The sequence below is a fragment of the Echeneis naucrates genome, chromosome 18 (genome assembly GCF_900963305.1).
Source record: "Echeneis naucrates chromosome 18, fEcheNa1.1, whole genome shotgun sequence".
Taxonomy (NCBI): domain Eukaryota; kingdom Metazoa; phylum Chordata; class Actinopteri; order Carangiformes; family Echeneidae; genus Echeneis; species Echeneis naucrates.
The window spans coordinates 10,664,576-10,691,450 of record NC_042528.1 but is presented as its reverse complement, the minus strand read 5'-3'; the positions used below and the strand labels follow the sequence as shown (position 1 = coordinate 10,691,450).

Genomic DNA, 26,875 nt, shown 5'->3' with positions numbered 1-26,875 from the left:
TCTGAAAACCACTGTTATCATATATCTTGAATGCTGGCATTGCACTAAAAGGAAACTGAATACTATGAATTAAATGAAAAATGTCCAACAAATCTGCAGCAGCAAAGACCTTTGTCATCATGCCAGTGTATGAAAAGGGCCTGGAATGTGTTGGCATTAGCTTGTGTCGCAGATGATCAAAAAATATGATAACATATACTACAATATGTTCACAGATTAACAATTGACTAGCAAATAATAGATCTAAATCACTTACAAACAGAACCTTAAATCAGTGACTCACATATCTGAAGTAAATAATTAGTAGCAAAACAACTTTTGAGTTGCCAGATTGTTAATCCCCTTCAGCGGTGTCCCCCCTCCTTTTTTTTCATCTAGCTTTTTAGTTCACCAGAAAGGCAAATTTTCTGATTTTTGACTTTACCACTTCTAGAGGAAGATTAGAAAACATTTGAAAAAATATTACATTACAACAGTTCAAGATCACAAGCAGAATTATTGAAGCATTTACAACAACAGATATCTTTCCCTCTTGCTGATTGCCAATCAGAAAGTGAGACTGTAAGACTGAAAGTGAGACATTTGTGACCCTTTAACAATTAAGATAGTACTTCAGGGGTCAGTGTTGGGCCGTCTTTATTTTCTTAAGAGGCCTCCCCTTGTTACACTGATGGATATTTTCTTCAGTTCATTTTAAACAACATAAGCACAATCTCTGCCCCCTGCTGGTGGCATCAGGGAACAGTTCCAGTCTTCTGCAAGGAAACGTGGAATCTGCTTTATTTAATCAATTTAATTTGAATTTTATTTGTATTTGTGCAGAAATTATACGTAATTTATTCAAATAAATATTAAATGTATTATTATTTTCATCTGTGCTATTGGTGCTGCTATCCCTTGAGCTGTGATAACACCTATACAGTTATTAGCAACACAACCACAAAAAACATGAGGGTTTAGTGGTACACCCATAAACTGGGGGTAAGGAATGAAATAAAAAACCTCTCGAAAACACACACCTCTGTGAAGATATTAGATGATGATATAACTTTGTTTTTCAAATGAAAAATAGTTTGGAAAAATGAATAAAGCTTTTTGAATTCATTCACCTGTTAATGGGTTATCAGGGGGCAGGGGTGAGGGGGGGTGGTTGCTGGAGCCAATCCCAGCTCCCATTGGGTGAGCTACACCCTGGACACGTGACCAGGCCACCGCACACTCAGTATCTGACCTACGGAAACTGTATTTTCAAATAGTTGCATACAGAGGGTAGTTGGGTAGTTTCATCTTTACTTTGTTTCAGATGTCTAGACTACGGTTTAACCCTGCTCTTCATGAAAAGCGTTCTAATCTAGCCTGATGCTCAGTTCTTCTGCTGGTTCAAAAACACTTGGCAAAGAGTAAAGTCAGTTTTGTTCATATTGTGGTGAATCAAAAACACAAGACAACGTGGAAGTGAATGAAAGAACCATTGTGGTTTGTTTCATAAAAAGTCTGTCTTTGTAAAAAGGCCTTGTGGCAGCACTGAGATTTCTTTGCGTTTCCATTTATAGCATTTAACAGATAGATTGCTAGATTAATAAGGCAGATGTTCACATCGTGCAATGAAGGAAAGCGCTAGTTAACTGCTACCTAGCAGTTACTGCCATTTACTTGTTTAATTCTGCTTATAATTCTAAAATAAATAAATGCTATCTACAGAATGTGCGAGAATGTGAGAGCAACCCAAACAATCAGAAGTCGGCACTGGGTTTTCTGTCCTTTCGTCCCTTTCTTCATCATGAAAAAGCCTCAGCTCTGCTCTGAGCTGCTGTTCCAGAAGTTTCATCGCACACAACATTCAGCTCCTGGTCTGCGTCTGATGGAGGCTTCCTGCTCCTTTCAGCTTTTGGATTGAATCTCAGTGCCAGATAGTTCGGATCATCAGAGCCCAGATTCTGTAATGGACAATATTTAGTCTGTAAAAACCTGTCAGATATAGACTTTAATATAAATTTACTGTTATTTAGGTTCAGATTACCTCAGTTTCTTGTGGAGCTTTTTCCTTTTTCTTTAAAGCTGAATGACAGAAACATTGTACCAGTTCTAAAACAAAACAAAATAAAATTCTTTTCTGTTCATTTCCAATCAAAAGGCCGACAAGAAGTTACCAATCTTCATTTGACCCTTTGGATATGTTGCACTGACAGTTATTGTCATGGTGTTCCAGTAAGATCCACAGAAATGGAGTCCAGAGTCAGAAAAATCCACATGCTTGATGTGGCGAAAGATGGTGGTTATGTTGGATGTCATGCTAAGTGTTTTATTTTGAAATCCATCACAGCACAAAGAGTTGTTTGTCTATATCTATATAGATATAATATAGATATATATATATATATCTATATCATCTATATTAATATGCTTTGAGACTTAAGTTCTTCAGGCTGATGCAAACAGCCTTCTGAGTTTAGCCTAATTAGTGTAATTTCAAGGGTCTTTCAGGTCAGAGTCCAGATTGTGAGAGAAAATAATAATTTTTTTTTTAATACAGACTTGCTAGAGTCCCCTCAGTGAGGTGAAGGGGCTGAACTTATAAAAAGACTTAGGAGGACTGATCCTAATCTTAGAATTTGATGAATGGATCATCATCATGGATGTTCTTCATCCACAGAAGAGGGCCAGGCAGGAAATCCCATTTCAGAACTTTACATTATCAAATCATTTTATTGAAAACCTCCAAACAAAAGTGTCGTGCCGTGTCTATGCACAGCTCTGCCCATGCGCTCAAGCTTGTCAAGGGATAGGCTTCGTTCAAAATAAGAGAGTGCAATTGTTTCTTCTCTTCTTTGGCTTGGCTGACTTCTTCTTTTTTATTCTGTTGGCTTCCATATATTCATCACTGTCCATGGTTCTGAAACATCTTTTATCAACGGTACTGTTGTATATTGGTCTGTTTGTGTTGAGTCAGGACAGAGAACAGCCCTCAAAGAGTACCCGTCTGACACTTCATTTTGACAACAAGGCCGAAGATGACCTTTGTGAGCACAACAATCAGTCCACCCAGTATGATGCTCACCAGGTCAGTTGCCTCACAAGGCTCCTCTGCGAGGAAAACGATTCAATCAGACCCCCACGTTTTTCTGTTCAACAGTAGTAATTCATTTTGTGCGTAATTTCTAAGACAATCACAAAACTCACTTTTATCAGCTGGAGATCAGGCTAATAACTTCATTCCATCCATGAATTATTTTTAATATTGATTCATTAATATCTTAAATGAGAACATGTTTCTTTTGCATTAACAGTTATATAACAACATTCTTACCTTCAACCCTTAAATATGTTGTGCTGACGATTACAGTGTATTTGTTCATGAAAAATCCACAAAAATACAACGCAGAGTCTGATAAATCCACACTTTGGATTTTGAGAAAGATGGTAGAGCTGTTGGTGGTCGCCTCAAATTTACCTTTGTCAAATCCACTGCAAAAAGTAGGGGGAGTAACGGAATCGTACATGAAGGAAACACAACCGGGCCGAGTTCTGTTGATGAATTTAAACCAGATTATCTGGGAAGGAGAATTGCTGAAGTTGGAGCACAGCAGCGTTGCTTCTTCGCCGGGATGGACGTGCACTGTTGACAACTCAGAAGTTGAGACGGAGATCCAGCCTGAAACAAACAGCAGCGATTCAAGCTCTCACCTGACGATGTAACTATCAGAAATTAAGATAATTTAGTTGGTCACTAGTTGGACATGAGCTAGCAATGGAGAAACAACATTTTGAGAATAGTTGAGTGCCATGGCTTACCGAGGCTGCAGAGAAGCAGAGCTGCTTTCAGAGTGAAGCTCATTTTTGAGCGTCAGGTTGTCTGGTTGTCTGCAAGAGAACTATTAATGTTTCAGGAAGGTGGCTTCATATAGGAGGTTTTTTTTTTTTTTTTTTTTTTTTTTAGGTCTGACCACAGAAGAACCCACCATGCTACAAAGTGAGTCATTTTTGCTCACACCATTAAACTCAACCCTTGGACCTTAGCATTTCAGCAACACATAACTCGAGAAACTGAATGGCTCTCATGCCACCATCTGCATGAACAGTCACATGGCTCCAACAGTATCGCAAACGTGGCACAAGTTGGAGTGATTGCTGCTAACATGTAACCACTGTGGCTACAACTACTTATATTTTGTCCAGTATTCCATTATCGAAACCGCTTACTTGTTGAGGTTTCAGGGAGGCTTCAACCTATCCAAGCTGACACAGGCTGAGAGCTGGGCCTTCCTGGACAGGTGGGTGGTTTATTTAGAGGCAAACAACCAATCACACGCACAGGCAATTAATGATTTCTATACATTATTTAATTGACCTAACCTGCATGTCTTTGCCTCTGACTGTGCGAAGCAGCAGCATCACCTGGAAGGAACCCACACAGGCCAAGTGAGAACATGCAAACTCTACACCAAAAGACCTCAGGACCAGCGTGTGAACCCAGAATGTCCTAACTAGTGCAAAACTGTCTCCCTGCCCTCGGACATTTTGATTGAGCTTGTAAAGCTGAAAGAATCAAACAGATTTTAAGAACCAAATTAGTATGGCCTTAGACTCACTCTTAGTCTCATTACTCAGGAGCTCTTGATTGCCTTTCTGCAGTTAGAATGATAATACCTTTAAAAAGATCGGTCAGGTTTTTATGTGAAAGCTTCTTCCTGTGGTTGTGTTTCACGGAACTAAATGTTTTGTGGCTTTCATTTTAGCTGAACTGCAATATTGCCATGTCAGTAGAGCATACTTAACAATAAATTATTATATATAAGCAGCTAACATTTTGGTGCAAGACACTTTAAATTCCTCCTTCACTTATCTTTCTCTTGCATGTATTTCTCTGACTTTTCTCACCCTTGAATAGCATCTTTGCATGGTGGTGGTGGGGTGCTGGAGTTTAGTTGATTCTTTACTATAGGCTTCTTAATAAAGGTCCAGCTGCCTTCTGTGCCTATCTGCTGACATGTCATATTATGTCTACTTCAGAAATATAGCTTGCCCTGAATATGCAATATCAAATATATCACTTCACTTTATTCAAGATGCTCACTGTGATTTTTTTTTTAATATATTTCAAAATATTACACTTAAAGACAAATAACATGACATTTCTTATCAGACAAAATACACCCCGCTGTAGTCACATTGCTCCACTTTGTCAATCTGAGTTCTCCCTTAGGACAGGTGCTGAGTTGTTGCTACCAAACAGACACAGCTAACTGCAGCCGCCACTATTCTGGCCAGATGACATGAATGCATGAGTTCAATTTTATGCAACAGGGGGTGTTTCTGCACAAAAATCTGGAATAAGTTACCCTAAAAGATAAAAGATTTATTTTGGAACCTTATACTTTATTAGAGTAATCAATACTGAGATGAGTAGCTTGTGATTGATGATTACCTATTTACCGATAACACCATCGCTATTGCAAAGGGATAAAATAGCAGACGCGACTAATGGTTTAAAAAAAAAAAACAACAACATATAAAAACCTGCTTTAACTACTGCCTTTTAACTGATGGCATTTAAGATGTTAACAGTTCTATTTCTAACAAACCGGACTTTCTGAATTTTCCAAGTCAGATGTAATATGTATTCATTTTTCAAATTCAAATTTCAAGAAAAAAGAAATTAGAAGAATTAAACCTTTCTATTTTCTATGCTGACTTTTAGTGTGCTGGCTGTGACAAAGACATGATGTGCCTCTCACACAGGCACACAGGAAACTTACCTAGTGAGTGACTTTGGTAATTCAGACCTCACCGTGTGGTTCTTTCAAAGCAGCGTTACACTCCTCTCTCCCCCCTAGCCCAGCCAATGAAACTTCACATATGTTATTTCTCAACTTTAGATTACAACCAAAGACAAAGAAAATCAAAAGCTTTGTAAAGTGGATCACTTTGTCCTGGATATTTGCTGTTGCTGAAAGCAGAGAGCCTGGCCTTGGACTGAAGGTGATCTTTCTAGTGAAATTGATGCAGAGAATTAGTTGGAGTTGATGCAACATCTCTCCCTTTATCGTGGTTTCTGTTGCCTTTAGAATCTGATTTGTTCAATTTGCGTTTATCGTTTAATTCACTGACTTCCAGCTCTTACGCGCCTTTTTGTTGGCTGTCATGTCCTGTAGATGAAGGTTGGGGCCTGCCAAGCAGAAGGAGGAGCTGTATTTTTATGGATGCTGGGATCTTTAATGTTTAAGACAGTATAGGTCAGTGACAAACAAGCGATGATAGTCACTGGTTGTGCTCAACTCAGTGTTTTTAAATGCTCTGCTTTTTCTGCTCTGTTAATACAAGTCTGTGGAGATCTTCTGTATGTATGAGACAGCATTTTGAGACAGAAACATTTGATCCATTCACTGTAAATTCAAAGAGAACTTTTCAAACTGGAAGGAGTGGAGAAGGGTGAAAATCCCCAGGCAGAGAACAACAAGATGCAGAAAAGACACAGTTTTAAACAGGCAACGATGGCATTTTGAAGCCCTGAGCTCCTGTTGCTTCCTGGATCTATCTGCTGACAGTATACATGACATAAGTTCCCACTTCTCTGTCTGATGCAAGTCTCCTTCTTCGTGCTGTCTGACTCTATAAAACAGATTATTTAGAGTCACATACGCTGTAACACACTACACAGAATCAAGTGTTTCCCCATGAGGAGAGAAAATGCTTGCAAAACGATGTCCCACCTTGCTTCCTTCAGGCTGTTGTTCTTTGTTTATAGCTAAAGGACAAAAGACAGAGAAAAGGTCAACAGAGTATAATTAGTTTAAAATCACTGACAATCTTCATATAGCCAACACCAAGATGAGTAACAAATAGTACATCAGTTGTACCTTTCTGTCGGTCCTGCATTACAACAATCACAACTATCACGATTGGGACCATAAAGACAGTCAGACCCAGTATCACACTTATCGGCGATCCATAAGACAGTTCTACGATGAAAATAATAGTAGAAAATCTGGTGACTAAAGACATTATTAATCCGAACATTACATGTGCTTCAGCAACATTGAAAATGAAACATTGAGATGAAGGACCTTTTCCTTTATAATCACGATCAGAATCCTCCAGCTCATCAGATTCACTATCACCTGTTAAAGGCATAGATTCATTATTTCACGTGCTTTGGCTTTACTTTGTCTTTGTGCTGTAAATATGATGAGAAAATGGCATCTCTGGTTGAGCATAAATACAATCTTACCTTGAACATTTAAATAAGTTGTTTCAGCAATGACTGTGTGTTGGTCTCTGTAAAAGCCACAGAAATAGAATCCAGAATCAGATAAATTCACTCTCTTGATCTTAAGGAAGATCATGGTGACGTTGGTGCTCATTTCAAATCCATGTTCAAATCCTTTACAGAATGAAGTTGGGCCATCAGGCCTGTACATGGAGGAGACGCAGGTGGCTTTAGTTCCATTGATCAATCTGAACCAGTCTGTCTGAGTAGTTTCCTGGGAAATATTGGAGCACAGCAATGTGACATCTCCACCAGACTGGGCGTCCACCGTCCGAGACTCTGAGACAGAGATCCAGCCTGAAACCAACCGCAGACACAAAAAGAGCGACAATCAACCAAGCCCCAATTAATTCAGTTTGCTGTGTTTTTCTACCCATAGCATCATAACTTGTTGAGAAAATTTATTCATGACAAAGTACTCACCGATGCAGCAGAGAAATGAAGCTGTTATCAGGGTGAAGAGCCTCATTGCGCGTTGAATCATGTCACTGCAGAGATTGTTCGAGCCGCTGAGCTCTTATACATTCAGCAACCATGAAGGGGAGTGTCTTTAACTTTTCATCTTGTCTATCAGACATCTACCAGAATAATGCAACACCTCCAAAAACGTGCTATTTCAACTCTACTTGTTTCCTCATCTAATCCATAACTCCCTCCCTCACTCACATAACACAAGTGAATGGAGATATACATTCATGGATTTCATGGACTTTTGGTTAAAATTGATGTGAGAGTTGCATCACCATAATTATAGAGAGGCAGACTTTTTATTTCTATACTATATATATTCAATTTATATTAAACCAGATTTTTACCATTTAAGAGGAGGAAATCTGATCACATTTGGTGACTGTCTTGCCCCAGCACAGAAAAAATTGCCTTACTTCTTCCATGATTTATTAGCTCAGTAAATGTTTTCCCAATGAAATTGTGATTTCTTCAGAATGATTGTCCCATTTAGAGGAAATAACCCATAAAGCAGGCTAAGGATCAGGGCGTGGTTATTGTGTGATTGACAGAATGTATAAGACATGGTGGACTGCTGAACAAGTATGGAGAGCTGTGTCTTGTTACAGAGATGAATTTGTCACATCAAATGTCTTTCTTCAGTGTTGAAGCCAGATGCTGATGAACAGTGTGATGGTTTGTCCTGAGCAAGTTCGATTTTTTTTACTACTTCCTATCATACCAGCCTTCAAAGCATTGTCTTTAGAGGCCCCAAATAAGCTCAGACCACACTGCGCTATCTTTTCCTGAGAAACCAGTGCACAATTTCTCACTTACTCCCCCACAGACCATTTGAGTCTAGCCTCTCAGTTTCCTGAGAGTGTCCTTCCTGACTCCTTCATCACACAGCAAACATCCTCTCAAACACAATGAAGAAAAGTTAAGTATAACGCAGCTTTTGATCAAGAGACATAAAGAAACACGGAGGACAACAGAATGTGAGTATCGAATATTCAAAATTTATTTTGAGTCAGCGAGTGAGTGTGAGTCCTTCTAACCATACATGCAAATATAAACACAGAGACAGGTGAATGTGGCAAAGCCTCAGCACATCTCAGATAAATCTATCTGGTGGCAGCATACACAACATTTGGCTCCACCTCCCTCCCTGTTACAGGTCTACGGTTCCTCTTTGGTCTGGCTTTGAAACTGAGAGCTGCGTAGTTCAGGTCCTCTGAGTTGAGATTCTGTAAATCAGAGTATTTAGAATCACATAATGTATAACACAAACTGAAACTTTGCAGTTGTATGCGGTTTTTGTTGCGCCAAGATCCCTAACTACTCAGGGAAGGGTGACAAGCAGCAGTTTAAGAAGTAAGGAGGTGACAAACATTGATAAATTTGGTGGACATAGTTTTGGCTCTAATTTAGAAAGTTCAGAACTGTAGAACTCAGTCACAATGAACCAAACCAATGCCGACTCTGATACTAATCAACAGGTCTGATTTTCAGTGAGGCTACAAAGGACTAGGAAAGGTTCCTGCTTTCCTGAATGATCTTTATAGTGCCACCTCAGGTCAGAGGTCATTCATTTACCATTCCCCAGTTAAATTCAACTTTTAGACCATAACAACAGTTTACAGGGTAAAAAAAAAAAAAAAAAAGACACACATTTTAATTATCAGGTAAAATTTGTGGATTCACGCATTCACAATTGCGTGACAAACCCAATATGAAATAAAATAAAACAATAATAATAATGATAGTTAAAAAAAGTAAAATAGTTTTACCTTATTTTTTTTGGTCTTTGATTCTTCATTTACTGCTTCGTGGTGAAAGACAAAAGTCTAATTAGTTCATTATTACTGACTGTGCTTCGCTTTAAAATTTACTCACGTAGCTATATTTTGTGACAATTTACAAGAATGTAAAAAAAAAAAAAAGTGAAATAAATATCACATGTACCTTTCTGAAGTCTACAGATCCTAATAATCAGGACAATGACGACGATAGTGAGAAGAACGGTCAGACCCCCGAGTATCACACTCATCAGATCTGCTGTTCCATTGCACAGTTCTACAATCAAAATAATAGTATGAACTCTGGTGACTAAAGACATTGTTCATCCAAAAATTGTATGCCCTTTGGCAATATTGATAATTGTCGGAGGACAAAAATTGAGATAAAGGACCTTTTCCTTTATAATCACGATCAGAATCCTCCAGCTCATCAGATTCACTATCACCTGTTCAAGGCATAGATTCATTATTTCACATGCTTTGGCTTTACTTTGTCTTTGTGCTGCAAATATGATGAGAAAATAGCATCTCCGGTTGAGGTTCAACATAAATACATTCTTACCTTGAACATTTAAATAAGTTGTTTCACCAATGACTGTGTGTTGGTCTTTGTAAAAGCCACAGAAATAGAATCCAGAATCAGATAAATTCACTCTCTTGATCTTAAGGAAGATCATGGTGACGTTGGTGCTCATTTCAAATCCATGTTCAAATCCTTTACAGAATGAAGGTGGGCCATCAGGCCTGTATATGGAGGAGACGCAGGTGGCTTTAGTTCCATTGCTCAATCTGAACCAGTCTGTCTGAGTAGTTTCCTGGGAAATATTGGAGCACAGCAATGTGACATCTCCACCAGACTGGGCGTCCACCGTCCGAGACTCTGAGACAGAGATCCAGCCTGAAACAAACAGCAGAAACAAGACAGTTAGTCCTCCTTTGATTAACTAAAAACAAAAATTCAATATTAGGAAAGTTTAGATTAAAGGTTTACATAATTGCGTGAAATTGATATAATCGATTACTTACTGTAGCTGTAGAGAAGTAAAGCTGTAACTAAAGTTGGACTCTTCATTGTACTGCTCATTGTACTGCACAGTGACCTCCTTTACGTAGTCTTTCGGAAAGGGGCGGGGATTAAGCAATTTTTACGAGGCAGATCTAATCTCTCACCACATTGTTTAGTAGTTGCAAGGTGAGATAGAAGGTACCTCAAAGAAGTTTAGATCATTACCTTTAATCATGTCAACATAAAGCAGTCATTGGAAAGTACCCTCACATAGTTTCTAACAGCCTTGCAGAGTCATCTTTATTTGTTTCAAGCATTGAAAAGCAAACTGTTGTTCTTTTGTAAAGCCGTGTGCAAAACCACAGCAATGACAGAATTCCAGATTAGGGCATCTTTGAAGCCAGTTTGGGACTGCACAATGGAAATTATTCTTAATTATAATGATAACATGGGTAAATGAATAAGCCAGAGATGTGAACAATGATCGCAGCAGCAGCAGTGTCTGTTTGAATCCTTTGGAACCAGCTTTGGAGAAATAAGGCTGGCGCTGACGTATGCTGTGTTGTGTTCTGTCTCCTCTGTCGTACACATTCAGGGTCAGGTTGTTAGATTAGTCCAGCTCCTATATTTCTGACACAAACGGCAGAAAGGAAGCGTCAATAAATGAACAGTGAATAGCAGTGAGCCCAGTGTTTATCCTTTTGGGACGCCGGTGGACCGGACGCTCTCTTTGGTTTCTCTGTGAGGAAATACAAAACTATGTGCACGTTGACATTCGGTCATCTGAATCTCACAAAATCATCTAGCTTCGTCAAGTGAATTCATCATCATGTGAAAATACCATCTTACTAAAATTCACCTTTGACACTTGCTCATCACATACTTCAGCACATGTTACAGCTTGCTGCCAACAGAAGCTGCCAAAATAAATACCAAAACACAAGCTCAGAACTTTTCACAATCAGCACTTGCAGTGACTTTTTTGAGTATTGTCTGTTTTATGAAAAGAAATCAATTCACATCAGAAACTACATAAGCAATAAGAAATAGTTTAATTGAAATTTTTTTATGATGCCTTGGAACAATTGTCAGAATCAAAAACATTCATTTCCTTCTAAGGCCAAAACGGATGTTTAAGATACCACACATTGACCTTCTTAGCAGCCAATCAAGTGCAACCTCATTTTTACTTAAGCTCTAGCACGAAACACCTTCAGTTCCCAAGACCTCAGAGACGATGCACCTGTATACAATCCTCTGTGGAGTATGTAAGTATTTTTATATAAAATGTATTCAGTCTTTTAAAGTTAAAACATTTTATTCCAATGGATGTCTTCTATAACTTTGCATGTTTTCGATTCAGTTCAGCTGGCAGCAGTGATCCAGTCAGCAGCAGTCAAACAAGACACGGGTGTTGTATCAGCCAACGTTGGGGATGATGTGATTTTACACTGCTTCCACGACAGCCAGGTGTCAATGCACTTCTCATGGTATCGCCAAACTTTAGGAAACAGTCCTGAGCTCCTGTCTACATTCTACAAATATGATGAACCATCCAAAGTCCTCCACTGGCTGGAGAACTCTCGTTTCTCTGTGGTGAGGATGGAAGGGAGGAATCATTTACGCATCTCTGATGTCCAGTTGTCAGATTCAGCCACTTACTTGTGTGGAAGCTCACATTCTAACATGGTGGAATTTGGAGAGGGAGTCTTCTTAAGTGTCAGAGGTATCGTACGTTTGTATTTCATAGACTTTGGCTGAAAAAGACATAGAAAACAAAAAAAAAATAGAACGTATTGTTTGAACAAGAAAAGCTTTTGTAGAAAATGTTTTCACGTCAGCTTTCAGAAGAATTTTGATTAATTTGATTGATTAACTGGTTGAAACTAAAGTGATTAATACTGACTTCAATTGTAATCTAGGAGCAACAATCCAGGAAATAGTCCAGGAGCCAATGTCTGAGACCGTCCTGCAGGGCGGCTCGGTGACACTGAACTGCATGATACGCACTGCGACGTGCAATACAGGGCACAGCGTTTACTGGTTCAGACATGGTGATCGCCAAGGGATCCTTCACACACATGAGGATCAGTGTAAAAACGTGTCCACATCGGAGTTTTCCTCAGGGAGCTGCGTGTACCATTTTCAGAGGACGAACCTGCTCTCCTCTGATACCGGAACATACTTCTGTGCTGTGGCCTCTTGTGGAGAGATACTGTTTGGCAATGGGACCACGCTGCTCATTTCAGAGGACGTGATCCAGATGAGGATCTTAGCCTGGCTCTCCATCATCAGAATTGGGATTCTCCTGTTTTTTCTAACAGTTTGTCTCTTGGTTTACAAGTGTAAGAGCAGGAGGCATGCTGAATGTGGCTCATCTTAATCCCTCCTCAATACTTTTACTATCGCTTTTTTCTCAGCAGTAGTAATCTGTGTTTAGTCAAACTTTTCATTTGGAAAACTATTATACTGCTTCTTTTAAAAAATGTCAAATGAATACCAATTCAGGTGTACAGAGATGTTCCAGTTTGTGTTGGGGCAGGACTATAGAAGAAGACAGTTTGACAGGAAGATGGAAATGTTTTGGTAACACTGATTTAGTCCCTGAAAAGTCAAGTCCAGAGCCACTATCAAAAACTGGGCAGCCAAATATTTTCAGCCCTAACTGAAACGAAAGAACAATTCTTTTATCAGGTCTCGAAAGTTCACAGATTTCTCCTCTGACCATAAAACCTTGCAAAGATACCCAAAAGTTGGGTGCGATTTCAGATGTTGATTTTAAAGCCTCACTCTGTGAAAAGCTGCTTTATGCATATATTTAACTAAAATGCACATTTTTATTGAATTCATGAGATATAAAATAAACTGGACTTGTTCAAAATTCTGTGAATCCACAAAACTAAGTAAAACCAGTTGGTGTGGACTCATTGCTTGTATTGCTTTGCTGGTTCCCAGTAAGAACAGTTTAGCTTTTCCCTCCCTTGACATGTTTACTAAGGATGCTCCTGGTTTGTTTGGATTGTTTGGGCGGGTGCGAAAATTGTACTTACATTCAGCTATAGTGTGGGCCGAAAACCTTCTTGAGGAAACAGTGTGGATGCTTTTGCAAACAAAATATAAAGCTGTTTTTGTGGTGCAAGAGAGCTCTGCTGCATGGGCTGCCACTGTCCAGAACAACCTTCTTTTACTTACTTTCTTGTTCACACAAAATAGTCTCCGCAGTAAGAGGTGTGAATGTTCTCATACTGTTGTGTGAGTGATGCTATTTGGTTTGAAAGTGGTTTGCAAAGCCGTCAACTGAATTTCACAAGAGCAAACAAGCTTTAAATATGAATATAACTTGAGGTCATCAAGCAAAAGTAACCAGAATAACAGTTTTTGTTACATATGACCTTTGCCCTTTTTCTTTTGAGTCTCTGCTCTGCCTGAACCAAATCTCCTGTAAATAAACATGATTTCGTAACACATTGTGCACTTCACAAAAACATAATTTCATTGGTCAAGAGACCGAAAAAGATGTAATGCCAGAACTTTAGCAAGTATGCCATCTTATCGCCCCCATAAACATGACTTAATCGCATTGCCACCTTAATATTTCTGATTCAAACCACCTACACACACACACACACACACACACACACGAAGGAAATAAAGAATCTTAAAAAATAACATGACTGAAGTGTAAAGATTTACAGCAAGATCTCTTTCACTGCTGACCACAAGAGTGCTTGGGCTGTTACTGGGAAGATGCTGCAACATACGACAGCGACCCTGATTATTTAGTTCAGCCTGAACACAATCAGAAATAAAACTGAAATGCAATTACTATAACGGTGGTCTTTTCCTGACCTGGTTAACCTGTCTTCCATCCAACAATCAGCCCAGTAGACCTGAAAGCTGAAGTTACATAAGGTACAATATTTTCCTGCACTGAAACATCACACTTTTATTACCTAGTCAAACATAATCTGGAAAGTGTACCTAAATATGTTATGATCCCAGTTTAAAGGTTTTTTTTGCGCGATAACTAAGCTTCAGGCGTGCATCACAGATCCAGAGGAGCTCTAACATCACAAGTCACCATCTGCAGTAAGACTGCAGATCATCAGCCCCCTACATGGAAACCACAGAGCTGCTGGCACGAGTGGAAAAGATATACATTTAAACTTCAATCCCTTGGAGCTCAACTTTGTACTTGATCCAATTATCCATCATAATCCCAGAGGTTACAATGGGTTGTCTACTGATTAAAAGGTTTTGGTTTAATCCCCGCCTCTAAATATGGTAGATATGGAATGGTTTGTGTGTGCGTGTGTGCGTGTGTGTGTGTGTGTGTGTGTGTGTGTGTGTGAATTTGGCTTCCTTTGTAAAGTGCTTTGTTTAGTTTTTAAGTGAAAAAAAAATTAATTTGGTTTAAAGGCATTCCATTTGGGCGTAAATAGTTGCAGAGTCACTTGGGTGCAGATCACCCTTCTGGAAAACTGAAGCACACTGCTTATCTAACCACCGGGGCTGTGGCTGCACTCTCTCTGGTTGAGTGTAGGTGTTTCCTTTTGTGCGGATGTCTTCAACACACACTTATATGTTTCTTATGAGCAGCTCTTACAGGCCCGAACCATTTTCTTTCCGGTGGCTTTATATACTTAACCGTTTGAATGTAGTTTGCTCAGTAGTAACCTCAGTTTACTGCTGTTGTCTGCTAGAAACCACAAAGACAAAGACAGACACACACAGAGGCTGTGAGAGCTCCTTTCTTTACTGTTGAAGAGGTAATGAAAAGCCTGAATCCGTGAGGCCAAAAAAAGAAAAAAAAAGAAACTACAAACAGCTTTCTGTGATCTCTATGTGTAAACTCACAAATTGCATGCGATACAACTGACACAGGGCAGCTGAAGCTTTTAGAATAGACAACTCTATTGGTATCGGTATTACAGGAGGTGTGAGAGCTGTTCTTTGATATCTGCCTGCACTGACGATGTGATGTCAAACAAAACCAATAATATAAGGCAGATCTTACTTTTATGGAAGAGCTCAGTTTATTGCAGGGCAAGCATTTGCATTTTTTGACTTTCAGTGAAATCATAGCGACAGAAATGTTGATGTTTCAGGAGGATTTAAGCAAAGTAGGGTTGAAGTGTGTCCAGCTCTAGTGCCTTACTCACACACTCACTCATGGCTTCACCCCTCTGTCCTCTTGATATGCTGCCATCTGCTGCATTTGCATTTTCTGCATTTGGATGTAACTGCAAATAAAATATAAAATAGTTCATCATGATGCAATAGTCACATTTGTTGTGCCATATTTATGTTGTTTCCATTGTCATTGAAACAAAACATTAAACAACATTGTTCAGGTGTCAAAGGTGACACTGTTGTGTAGCAGTCCTAGGACTGTAAGAATCTTTAGCCAAAATCAGCACTAAATGGCAAAAATAATGATCAGGATGTTGAATGCCAAAGCTACAACCAAAGTGAACAAGGGTTCATCTCAAACTTTTTGATTTCTGATCAGTGTGGATCATAGTTGTGTAATAATAGAAAACAAAAATTAGACAGTAAGATAGACAGTTACAGTTTACACAATCAGGATGGAGTACAGAGCAGGTCAGATCCAGCCCTCACTCTGCCTCAGCTCCTCCCTCTCTTCGAAATAAGCTTCCTGGTTTAAACAAAACCAAGATGGCCAAACCTCTCACTTGACTAGAATGGTGTCACTTAGACAACAAAAAGAACTGAGGGAAGTGAACATTAAGATTAAATATTCTGGAGCAGGGGGAGAAAAAGGAGGACAATCATTATACTACGCTGGAGCCGAACAACTGAAGAGGATAAAGGACTTAGCTCGACTGACTGGGTGCACGCAGCATGTGTCTCAGAACAAAGACTTGCCTTTGCTTTTAACTTCTCCCTGAGCTGCTTTGCACTGTGACCTGGAGGCCACTGGCCAGTCTTCCTGTGTTCAAATTAAGAGTTAAGTTTCCACCGGAAACATGCTCACTGTAGTTCACACGTTCTTCACCACAGAACTCAAAACTAAAATCAAAAGCTGACGGTTGGTTAGATTAAAATGTTCCCCCATCATGCAGGTTTCCGGTTTGGAGGAGGGGTATAATAGTTCAAGAGGGACTTTTGAACATCACACGTTAGTGTCTCTCTTGTTTATCACAGCTATTTCCGCGCTGGCTTTTAGAACTTACATTTGACTTTACCTGTTAGACCTGCAGGGGGTGAGTTGATCATCAGAAAAGAGAGCTTAGCCATCTGCCCACCCACCACCTCAGTACAGGGCTGGCTTTCCTGATTGTTTGTCTCAGTCAGTCTCATCCTGCTGCTCCACCCAGCAGACCATGCCATGAATGATGTCTGATTTCTCGACAGGAAAGGCTATCGGTCCTCTTAGATTTACTGTTGATGTGAACACCCACATAACTTGTTGATGATGTTAAAATCTCAAGAGGTTTGATGATGGCGGAGTCTATAGGCAGCATGTGGGTGAGTTGTCATTTGAATATAATATAATGCCCTATATAACCCAACGACACCACAAGATATAGAAGCCTGTGCAGTTTAGCATACAGCAGTACTCTATGCTGTATGCTTTGACATATGGACTGGGACCAGTCTCGTGGATGACTTTATGTACACACCGAACCTCTGAAATCATGGAAAGGTGGATGACCTTTGTATGCACAGCAGAAATTGAGTTATTCTCTTCGTGGTGTTTTGACCACAGGACAGTAGGAATTTGCAAAACAGTATGGGCTACTTATTAAGGAGCAGAAATACTCTGAGTCCATATTGTTCTGTGCATCCTTAATTCAGAAGAATGGATATTAGAAAATGGCTCCTGTGTTATGTAGGCGCTTGAGAACTGAGAGAGAGACACAAACAAAAAAAATGTCTGACTGACAAGACATGCCAGACAAGACAAGAAGATCCATTACACGGCACTTTATAAAAAAGGAGATTTGCAAAATGTGTCACAGACATGAAAACATAAAATTCTGTAAATGTTCTAAATGAACCAGCCACACAAACCAGTTATTTTTATGAGTGCGCACACACACATACTCTCAGGTTCAACTTTTCCAAAGTTATTTGTCGCATGCTCGAAACAACACACACACGCACAGACACAAACACAACCGCACGTTGCGCAACTTAGAGAACAGCTTAATATGCACAGGATAAAACCTTAAATAGAATTTGTTATTGTGTCACTGATCACAAGCAAAAGATTTGTGGTTTGCAAGCAACACAATTACAACAACACACTTGACACCTTTTACATATATATAATAATAATTAATAATTATTTCATGTGGATCATGCACTGTCATTGGAAGAGCTTTTATGTATAGTGAAGTTCTGTTTGAAATAATATTATGAAAGTCAACATCCTGTCACAAAGATGAAGATGAATTATGTCCTGCATCTGCATTTGCATTTGAATTTGCCTTTCAGCTCCCCGTAACACAACCAAGAACTTATCAGGTGTCAGTGTAAGCACAAATAAATCAACTAAATCAAATAAATCAAAGTGAATTTTGGTTTGATGGAGCATTTTAATTAAACCTCTCTGGATATTACAATCAACAAGGTATCCAAGCAGGAAAAGGTTGTTTTTTAACAATTAAAGAGAAATTAAAAAGTTGTAGAGGCCTCATTTTACCCAAAGCAGTCACATGAGTGACTTTGAAGTGTTTTTAATTTTTTAAAAGGGAAACTGTAAAACTTTTTTTCACAAAGGCACCAGCTCAATGTCAGGCATATCAGCTTTCACCTACTGACAATAGTCACACCACAGTTTTGCCACACGCACAACACACCGATTGATTTTTCTTTTTGAATTCAATCCTTGACGACATAAAATGCAAAAAAAGCGATTAGTTCAAGCTCTGTTTTTTGAGAGAGAATTCACCATGTGAAAAAAAAAAAAAGCTTACCAAAAGTTATTTGATAAATGGCTCAGTAAGAAAACAAATATTAATCATGATAACCACAAGCTTTAAAGCCCTAAGCAGATATTAACCTTTAAATCTGGGGGCAGTCTATATTACTCCACATTAATTCTTATTTAAAGTGGCCGAGTCGACTACATGGGAGTACACACATTCACTCTTCTTGTTTTCCCTCTGTTTGTTTGATCTGTTGGGCAGGCTCCCTCTCACAGCGGCATAATGAAGGCTGTCTGCATCCTGAATACCCTGGAAACAAAAGATGGAAAAATCAAGACGGACTCTGACACTAAATTATTGATACATGACAACAAAAAGAGAAAGACAGTAGATAGAAAGTCATACCTCATTGTTCGCTGTGAAAGGAGCTCCAAATCTTCCTTGAAACTCTGATTGTGAAACAAAGAAAAAGAAAATTAAAAAAGAAAATTCATGTTCTGTGGTCAGATGCTGATATAAACAGTATCAGTTACTGTACCCGGAGATTGGTGGCTTCTTAATTTGTTTGTCTTGTACACTAAGAATGCCAGTAAGACGACCACGATGGTGGTGATGGACAGAGCTCCACTCAAAAAATATATCAAGACGAGAGAGCCCGCTTTATCTGAAAATCCATTAGAATCAGTAGAGAATCATTAGCGTAATAGCATTTCTATTAGAAGTTTGACTACTCTGGGCTGCTGATGGTCGAGCATTTAGGGTGTAATCCTTGTCAGATCCATTACTACGTATTTCTACTCTGCACTTTCTGTCTCTCTTCACCATCTGTCTTTATACTCTTCACTAACAGATAAAGGCATAAAACTTGCCGCCCAGAAATATTAAAACAATTATTGAGTCATCAAGTCAACTTTATATGCAAATTCCTTTTCTAGAGAGTGACTCACCCTCAATTTTCAACTTTGTCCTGTTTCCAAACAGTACGCGTCCGCATGAAGCCACAGCACAGTAATAGGTCCCAGCAGATGAGGTATTCCAGTCTGTTATCGGTACGCTGTAGACACAAGCGTTTATTTGTGTGTCAGGTTCCCTCACACATGTATTGTTCTTCCCTCCACGGGTGGAAATGACTCCAGGACGTGATTCTTCAGAGTCTTTGAACCAGTAAACACTGTGTTCTCCATCACAGATCCCAGTCTGGACTATACAGTTGAGAGCCACTGAGTCTCCTGTCTGGATGGTCAAAGATCCTGACTGATGGACCTCCAGACCTGAAGCCTTTACATTGACAACAATACTTGCAAAAATTTCAAACCCGGCTAATTTATTTTTTGCACAGTGGTAAGTAGCTGAGTCTGAGATGCGCAAATCAGAGATTGTCAAGTGATTTTTGCCATTTTTAGTATCCAGTTTGAAGCGGGGATTCAGCTTGAATTCCTCATAAAATGTGCTCTTTGCATCATAAACATAGAAGTCAGAGATGAGCCGCGGCTTCTGTCCCAGAGTTTGCTTATACCAGAGCAACCATGGTGAATCACTGACTGAACACGGTAAAGTCACATTGCCTCCAACTTTAGCTGATACGCTAACGCTCTCCTGATGGACGGATGAGGAGGATTTGAGAGCAACTGTTTGAGCTGAAGTGAAATTAGAAACAAAGCAACCCTGGTTTCAATTAAATGGCACAAAATCCATGTTATCTGTAAATAAATATCGAAGAAACATCGCTCTGAGGACTGAGCAAACACCAAAAGATGCAACCTAGTGCCAGAAAAACACAACTCACCTGTTTGCCACAAGAACAAATATTGAGAGAGAAGAAACATTGGTGAAGTCATTGTGTTTCAGTTTCTGAGTTGAATGAAAGAATGCTGATTGTTACTCTACTCCTCTCAGACAAGGCTACGTTTGATTGGCTAACCTGGTGCCTTTGTCTGCCTTATAAGAAACAGCATTTTCCACAGCCTCATGCACAGGGTGAAATATGTCTGAGCTGTATATCAAAACTTAATCACCATGCTCCACATTTAGGAGACAACAAAAATACGTGATCTTAAGCAAATCATCCATGGCCAGTGCACTATGCAATACAGTATGATGGACTGATGTGCTGCATTTCATGTATTTCTTTGAAAGGATTTGAAAAACCATATGGTTTTTAAACAGCTCCTTTCAACGACTTAAGTTGAAGGCGAAAAGTTTTAATACTTCGATTTTTACTGTCAAAGTGGAGACTGAGACGAAATAATGTGTTTTTGCCTTTGTGGAGTACAGTTCTCCTCCCTTCAAACCTAAAATGTAACTCATTTTGCTTTTTTTGCCACTTTAGTCTTCTGCTGTGTGTTGTGGTTCCTGTTAGACTGTTTTTCATGCTGAGTGGGTCAATATCACTTTACCTTTAGTGTCAGTGTATGCTCGCTGTGACACTGTGGCTGTGAGGCTTACGATCAATGACTTCAAAGTAAAGTGCATTTATATAACAAACCACAACACAATTCAGTAACAGTTCTGCGAGATACTGTCACAGCAGGGGAAAACGCGGTGCGAGCGCGTTGCAGGAAGGACCCAAATGCAGGAGCCGGAAAACCAGGTATGCGATGGTGAAAACACTTTAATAACGAACAGACAAGGCAGGAACAAAACGACAGGGCATGGGCAAAACAACCAGGCAAGGACGAAGTAGGACAAAATGACAATATGACAAACAACAAGGATCCAACCAGGACAACACTGAAAACAGGACTTAAATACACAGTGGTAAACAAGACACAGGTGATCCACATCAGGGCAGGGAAGACAATCCACATGGGACACAACCAGGAAGTAACATAACCGGGAACACGAAGGGACCAGGACTACAAAATAAAACAGGAAGTGACATGGACAGAACACTAAACACCAGCATTAACCCAAAACCTGACAGATACAAGGTCCCAGAGACAACTGGGGGACTTGGGGGATGTTTGATACATCCCCAGTTCAGAGCTGTGTGAGCAACACTCACATTTTCCACACTGTAATATACAGAAAAATCTAAATGGCCATAAATTTTAAGTGAAATGTAAAATTTTGAATCAAAGCTTTGATTGTATCTTATTTACAGCTGCGCGGAGTAACACATGATTTTATACGATCGTGAGTCCGGAATTTTCCTCCTGTTCATTTGTTTGGATGCTGTACCAGGCTGGAAAGTTAGAAACATATCTGCTGTAAACAGATCAATGAGTTTCACCACTCACCAACTTACTGAGGTAGGTGAAATCAACCACATGCTCATTTGGGATGCCGCCAGGGCTGAGTTTGCCACCAGATATGAAACCACTTGTGCACATATCACCTCACAAACACACTCTGGAATTTGATGAGCTTTATTAGATCAGAAATAGCAAAACCCACATACGTCTTCCTTTTGGATTATTGTTGTGAAAAGTCTGCCACCACCATAAAACCCACTTCCTGCTTTCCATTTTACTATTTAAGGTGCACACTCCTTCAGCAGAAAAAGGAATACATAGCTACACCACAAACACATCTCAAATTATACATCAAAGGCAAAATAAAGCACAATCCAATTTTTATTTAGAAAGAATCAATGCCTGATTTTTGTAATTTAACCTTGAGTAAACACATTGGGTCTCAGTGTGTCCCCCCTGTCTGCTTGATCTGCCAGGCAGGTTGACATTTATTGCAGCATATTGGAGGTTGTCTGCATCTTGGTGCCCCTGTGAAAAATCACAGAGAAGTGGTTCAACAGTAATTTCTGACAAATATTTAGAGCTCATCCACAAAATAAGTGACGGTTGAGGATTCAAAAGGTGCTTTTCAGGTAATAAAAGTTCCTGTTTTTATTTTTTATTTTTTAAATCCAGATTTGCTCTTTCAGGTACAAAGAAACACTGCCATCTTTTTTACTTCCCCTATATCAAACCTAGAACCACTCTGTTATCACAAAATAAACACCATCTCACTGGATGCAAAATAGATCTTAAATGTGCTATTAAAAAACAAGTCACCTCTGGATTTGTCGCGACAGGAACAGTCGGCTTTTTGTTAGAATCTGGTTGCAAAACACAAGAAAATTTTTTTAATCAACAGAAATATTTAATCAAGAGAACCTTCCTGGTAAAAGCATCACAACTTACCTCTGCAGTGGCAGTATTTTATCTTGATGATAGCAACCAGCAGTAAAATCATCACGATGCTCGTAAATGCCAACGCTCCACTCAGGACATAAACAAGAGAATTGGCTTCATCTGCAGAGAGCCAGACAAAGAAAGGATTTTATCTGATGTCTCTGTGGAGAATCAAAGTTTAATGGGAACATACTCAGAGCAAACTTCTTTTGCTCTGGGTTATCTATGCAGCCTATGCTTGCACGTTTAGGAGACTAAAATTAAACTTCTTTCTTTTAGAGATCTCAGTAACGAAAGAGATGCCTGAAGATCTGTTCTTAGATTTTACTTTTCTATGGATGACTACAATTTAATAGTTACTCACCCTCAACATCCAGCTTGGTCCCATTTCCAAACAGTATGCGTCCACATGAGGTCACAGCACAGTAATAGGTCCCAACATGGGAAAGATTCAGACCCTCTAGTACCAGGTTGTAGACACAGGAGTGTGTTTGAGTCTCAGGTTCCCTCTCACATGTATCATTCCTCTCTCCATGGGTGTAAATGAGTCCAGGATGTGATTCTCTAGAGTCTTTGAACCAGTAAACACTGTGTTCTCCATCACAGGTCCCATTCTGGACCATACAGTTGAGAGTCACTGAACCTCCCAAACGGATAGTCCTCAGTCCTGACTGAAGGACCGAGGCCTGAGCATTCAAACCTAAACCATTCACATTGACAAATGTGCCCTCAGCAAATGTTAAGAGATACATATGGCTGTGCGCACAGTAGTAAGTTCCTGAGTCTGCAATCCTCAAATGTTTGATCTCCAGGTACAAGTTCCCATTATCAGTGTGAAGGTGGAACCGTGGATCGTTCTTGAATTCATTCAAAAAACTGGTGGTTCCATCGTACAAATAAAAAGTAGAGATGAGATCCAGCATCTGTCCAGGAGTTTGCTTGTACCAGAAGAGCCATGCTGAATCCTTACCATAGAAACATTGCAAAGACACAGTGTCTCCAACATTAGCCGATATAAAACTTCTCTTTTTGTGCGCAGATGTGGACGCTTTCAGACCAGCCTCCTGAGCTTCAGTGTGATGAGAACAAACACAAAGGCACAATAATTCAAGTCTGAATTCTCTGCATCATTTCTATGAACTAGAGCCATAAAGAAACAAAACTCACCCATTTTCCCCAAGAACAAAAATGTCAGACAGAAGATCAGCTTTAGAGATGCCATTGTTTTCGAACTTCTGTCTTGGAAGAAAAGTACCTTGACACTTCCTTCTCCCTTCAGAGACAAAACTGTGTTTGAAGCCAAGCTGAGTTGTCACGGCACCCTTTGTCCTACTTAGGAGATACAATCACATGGTCACATCAACTTATTGTGTCAGTTTTGCTTTTTGTTGAGATTCACATGTTGAGATAAATCTAAAACAAAGACTCTTCCTTCATACATCAAAATTGAAAATAAGGAAAAATAAATGAGAGGCATATAGAGCAGTATATATTTACTATTAATGAACAACAATACAATCGAATCACACTCAACATTTGGCAGTGGGCTGACTTTCATTATGTTGAATAGGTTCAGATGTGCAGGTTTGATACCTCGACAAATACCTTTGCAGTCCACCATTGAATTAAATTCTTGCATTTTAACTCCAAAGGGGCTCACAACATTACCTTTCCACCCAATAAGGCTCCCATGAGAAGTCAGATCCTCGCTGTCGGGTCGACCCTTTCAGATGAGCTACACTCAGTCCTCATGTGTTCTCAAAGCTAATAGTTATCTTGAGGGTAACATCACTGGGGTTCATCCACATATACAGTGTACGGATCCAGTTAGCTCAGATATATCATAACTCTAGAGTAGAGGCAGATGTGTGACTGTGTAATGTATGTGTGTGTTGACAAAGAGTGGGTGTGTACCAGTACCAGCAGACGCAGTGAAGCAGGAAGCAGCATTGTGGATGTTGAGAAGAAGAGAGAAGAAGTGACTGCAGCTGGAGATAAACTGTAGATCTTTGAGAAATGAAGATGAACAAAGGACTCAATTCGCTAAATGTTTGACCATTAGGGGGCAGTGGAAAATAATGCAAACAGAAGATTAAGATTTGAAAACTTTTGAAATAATTCAACTTTAGATACAAAATACCATCATCACTCATTTGGAGTTGTATCTAAAGTTACATGATAAACACAAGCCAAATATTAACTCTCTCTTTTCCTTCTGTTTTGGTCTCCACCAACAGTGAAGGGAAACTTTCTGGTCACGAAGCTGCTGAACACTTCCAGGCAGTTAAGTCAACTCTACCTGTTTTAACAAGCCTTTCTCTGGGTCAAGCCTTGTGTCTCTGAGTTATCAATAGTCTCCTCTAACTGCGGAGTCAGTGGGTGGAGTTCAGGGAGGAAAGAGATACGTGAACTCTTGCACAGTGGCCCATAGTGCTAATCGCTGGGTTTCACACCCTCACAGTATTTATTTTATTTTATTTTATTTTTTTTATTAATAACAAAAAATGCTTATATTTTGTTTGGATAAAAACAGTGAAGTTGAAATACAGTTCCATACTTGCCATTACAAGGAAACACTGTTTGAAGCCACTGATGGAAAGTGTCTCATGCACTGTGGGTGATATTTACGGTTTATGTTCCCCCACACCCATTTTCTCAGCGCTAATCATAACTGGATTACAATGTCATCATCGCCATCATTCATAACAACAAATGCACGTACACAAACTGGTAAATGTTTTTATTTTTATTCTACTCAGTGAACTGGACATGTACTTACTGAATAACATTGTTAATTGTCTGTTGAACAAATTCAGTGATTAGAATTTTTACAGCTGAAGCTCCCGCTTGAAGCTCTGATGTGAAAGAAAGAAAAATAAGTCATTTTGAGTATATATATCTTATGATATAATGTAACATTCCCAGTTACCTGTGCAGTGACAGCCATTTCTCTTGGTTAATGTGTTAAGTGAGAAAGCCAGTAAAATGTTCAGGAGGATGGTGAATGCCAGAGCTCCGCTCAAGGAGTACACGTTCAATAAAGGAGAGTGCTCCTCATCTGCAGAGAGCCAGACGTTACAGTTGAACCCTCACAGTTATCATTACATTACTGTGATGAATTCTCTGCCTGAATATTGTAGTACTCACCCTCAAAGTCCAGCTCGGTCCCATTTCCAAACAGTATGTGTCCACATGAGGCCACAGCACAGTAGAGAGCCCCAGTATGAGAAAGATTCAGGTTTTTGATCCCTAAATTGTAGTTACAGGAGCCGATTTGAGTCTCAGGTGTTCTCTCACATGTACCATTTCTCCCTCCATGGGTGTAAATGAGTCCTCCGTGTGATTCTCCTGAGCCTTTGAACCAGTGAACACTGTGTTCGCCTTCACAGTTCCCAGTCTGGACCGTACAGTTGAGAGTCACTGAGTCTCCTGGCTGGACGGTCTGAGATCCTGACTGATGGACCTGGACAGTAAAACCTGAACCCCGTACACTGACAGTGATGGCTGCCATGAATTCAACCTCAAATGAATAACCACTTCCACAGTTGTAAGTAGCTGAGTCTGAAAGTTTCAGATCTGAAATCTTTAGGTGACTAAACCCAGGACCTTTTTCTAGAGAAAAGCGTGGATTATTCCTGAATTCATCGAAAAACTTCCCACTGTTTTCATACCTAGAGCTACTGGAGATACGTTTCAGCTTCTGTCCCGGTGCTTGCTTATACCAGAAAGAAATTGAAACATGATCAACATGGAAGCATTTTAAAGTCAAATTGTCACCAACATTAGCTGATATTAATCCACTGTCTTGATCAACCACTTTGGCAAGAATGAAATTATTCATCTGACCTGAGGAGAAAAAGGAAATATACAGTTAATCAATCTGAGAAATTATATAAGAATGCCAAATCATAAAAACACAATAATTTCAAAGAGTCACGACAAACCTTTAGAACAAGACATTACTATACGAACTCACCCATTTTCCACAAGCACAAACAAGTCAAGAATATCTGCAAAGACGCCATCATGTTGAAATTTCCATGCTGACTGAGAAGCACTGCCATACACTCTCCACTCTTATATGAGAGGACGCGTGTTGATTGGCTGACAAGGCAGCACTCATCACATGTTCACTGTTAGCTATGTCTGTTTTAGTTTCCCCAGAAGAATGACATGCTGGCAGAAATCTGATGGGCTTGAAGACACTAACATCTGTAGAGTCACAGCTCAGCCTGCTTGATAGATTAAGAACACGGCAACCGTTTGCAGTATTACCACTTCAGGAGAAACATAAATACTCTGAATTCCTGTGATGTTGTGCAGTT

General features: G+C 39.6%; 6 protein-coding genes across 12 annotated transcripts; 1 reads left to right on the top strand and 5 right to left on the bottom strand.

Moving 5' to 3' along the window:
* Positions 1–3,909: 3,909 nt before the first annotated feature.
* LOC115059185 (uncharacterized) lies at positions 3,910–7,746 on the bottom strand. 3 transcript variants are annotated; one of them, XR_003842172.1, is made up of 6 exons: positions 7,691–7,746; positions 7,229–7,564; positions 6,858–7,118; positions 6,711–6,745; positions 5,757–6,609; positions 3,910–4,395 (listed from the first exon to the last, which is right to left on the bottom strand). XR_003842172.1 is itself a non-coding variant. In XM_029526806.1 (6 exons), the coding sequence occupies exons 1-6, from the start codon at positions 7,734–7,736 to the stop codon at positions 6,532–6,534; spliced, it is 651 nt and encodes a 216-aa protein (XP_029382666.1). In that variant the 5' UTR covers positions 7,737–7,746; the 3' UTR covers positions 3,910–6,531. The 3 variants fall into 3 exon arrangements, 2 of the variants coding, with proteins under 2 accessions (XP_029382666.1, XP_029382665.1); XM_029526806.1 differs by having other exon boundaries at positions 3,910–6,609; positions 6,858–6,959; positions 7,065–7,118; XM_029526805.1 differs by having other exon boundaries at positions 3,910–6,609.
* An 872-nt stretch (positions 7,747–8,618) lies between these two features.
* On the top strand, positions 8,619–14,042 carry LOC115058766 (uncharacterized). Of its 2 annotated transcripts, none has more exons than XM_029526256.1 (4): positions 8,619–8,712; positions 11,715–11,787; positions 11,883–12,245; positions 12,442–14,042. In XM_029526256.1, the coding sequence occupies exons 2-4, from the start codon at positions 11,757–11,759 to the stop codon at positions 12,900–12,902; spliced, it is 855 nt and encodes a 284-aa protein (XP_029382116.1). In that variant the 5' UTR covers positions 8,619–8,712; positions 11,715–11,756; the 3' UTR covers positions 12,903–14,042. The 2 variants fall into 2 exon arrangements, with proteins under 2 accessions (XP_029382116.1, XP_029382117.1); XM_029526257.1 differs by lacking the exon at positions 8,619–8,712 and adding an exon at positions 10,415–10,437.
* On the bottom strand, positions 8,725–10,585 carry LOC115058768 (uncharacterized). Of its 2 annotated transcripts, none has more exons than XM_029526258.1 (6): positions 10,540–10,585; positions 10,076–10,411; positions 9,906–9,959; positions 9,680–9,790; positions 9,505–9,539; positions 8,725–8,961 (listed from the first exon to the last, which is right to left on the bottom strand). In XM_029526258.1, exons 1-6 carry the CDS (start codon positions 10,583–10,585, stop codon positions 8,839–8,841), a joined length of 705 nt encoding a protein of 234 aa, XP_029382118.1. In that variant the 3' UTR covers positions 8,725–8,838. The 2 variants fall into 2 exon arrangements, with proteins under 2 accessions (XP_029382118.1, XP_029382119.1); XM_029526259.1 differs by having other exon boundaries at positions 9,505–9,536.
* A 4,130-nt stretch (positions 14,043–18,172) lies between the features above and the next one.
* LOC115058607 (uncharacterized) lies at positions 18,173–20,261 on the bottom strand. Its single transcript, XM_029526020.1, has 5 exons — positions 20,204–20,261; positions 19,365–20,054; positions 18,956–19,081; positions 18,823–18,866; positions 18,173–18,726 (listed from the first exon to the last, which is right to left on the bottom strand). Exons 1-5 carry the CDS (start codon positions 20,253–20,255, stop codon positions 18,586–18,588), a joined length of 1,053 nt encoding a protein of 350 aa, XP_029381880.1. The 5' UTR covers positions 20,256–20,261; the 3' UTR covers positions 18,173–18,585.
* Positions 20,262–21,779: 1,518 nt separating this feature from the next.
* Positions 21,780–25,147, bottom strand: LOC115058792 (uncharacterized). Of its 3 annotated transcripts, none has more exons than XM_029526309.1 (6): positions 24,219–25,147; positions 23,718–23,882; positions 22,915–23,619; positions 22,560–22,670; positions 22,431–22,474; positions 21,780–22,139 (listed from the first exon to the last, which is right to left on the bottom strand). In XM_029526309.1, the coding sequence occupies exons 2-6, from the start codon at positions 23,770–23,772 to the stop codon at positions 21,993–21,995; spliced, it is 1,062 nt and encodes a 353-aa protein (XP_029382169.1). In that variant the 5' UTR covers positions 23,773–23,882; positions 24,219–25,147; the 3' UTR covers positions 21,780–21,992. The 3 variants fall into 3 exon arrangements, with proteins under 3 accessions (XP_029382169.1, XP_029382167.1, XP_029382168.1); XM_029526307.1 differs by having other exon boundaries at positions 23,718–23,879; positions 24,219–25,146; XM_029526308.1 differs by having other exon boundaries at positions 23,718–25,147.
* A 126-nt stretch (positions 25,148–25,273) lies between these two features.
* On the bottom strand, positions 25,274–26,585 carry LOC115058794 (uncharacterized). Its single transcript, XM_029526310.1, has 4 exons — positions 26,527–26,585; positions 25,698–26,396; positions 25,480–25,608; positions 25,274–25,405 (listed from the first exon to the last, which is right to left on the bottom strand). The coding sequence occupies exons 1-4, from the start codon at positions 26,576–26,578 to the stop codon at positions 25,326–25,328; spliced, it is 960 nt and encodes a 319-aa protein (XP_029382170.1). The 5' UTR covers positions 26,579–26,585; the 3' UTR covers positions 25,274–25,325.
* Between the last annotated feature and the right edge of the window lie 290 nt (positions 26,586–26,875).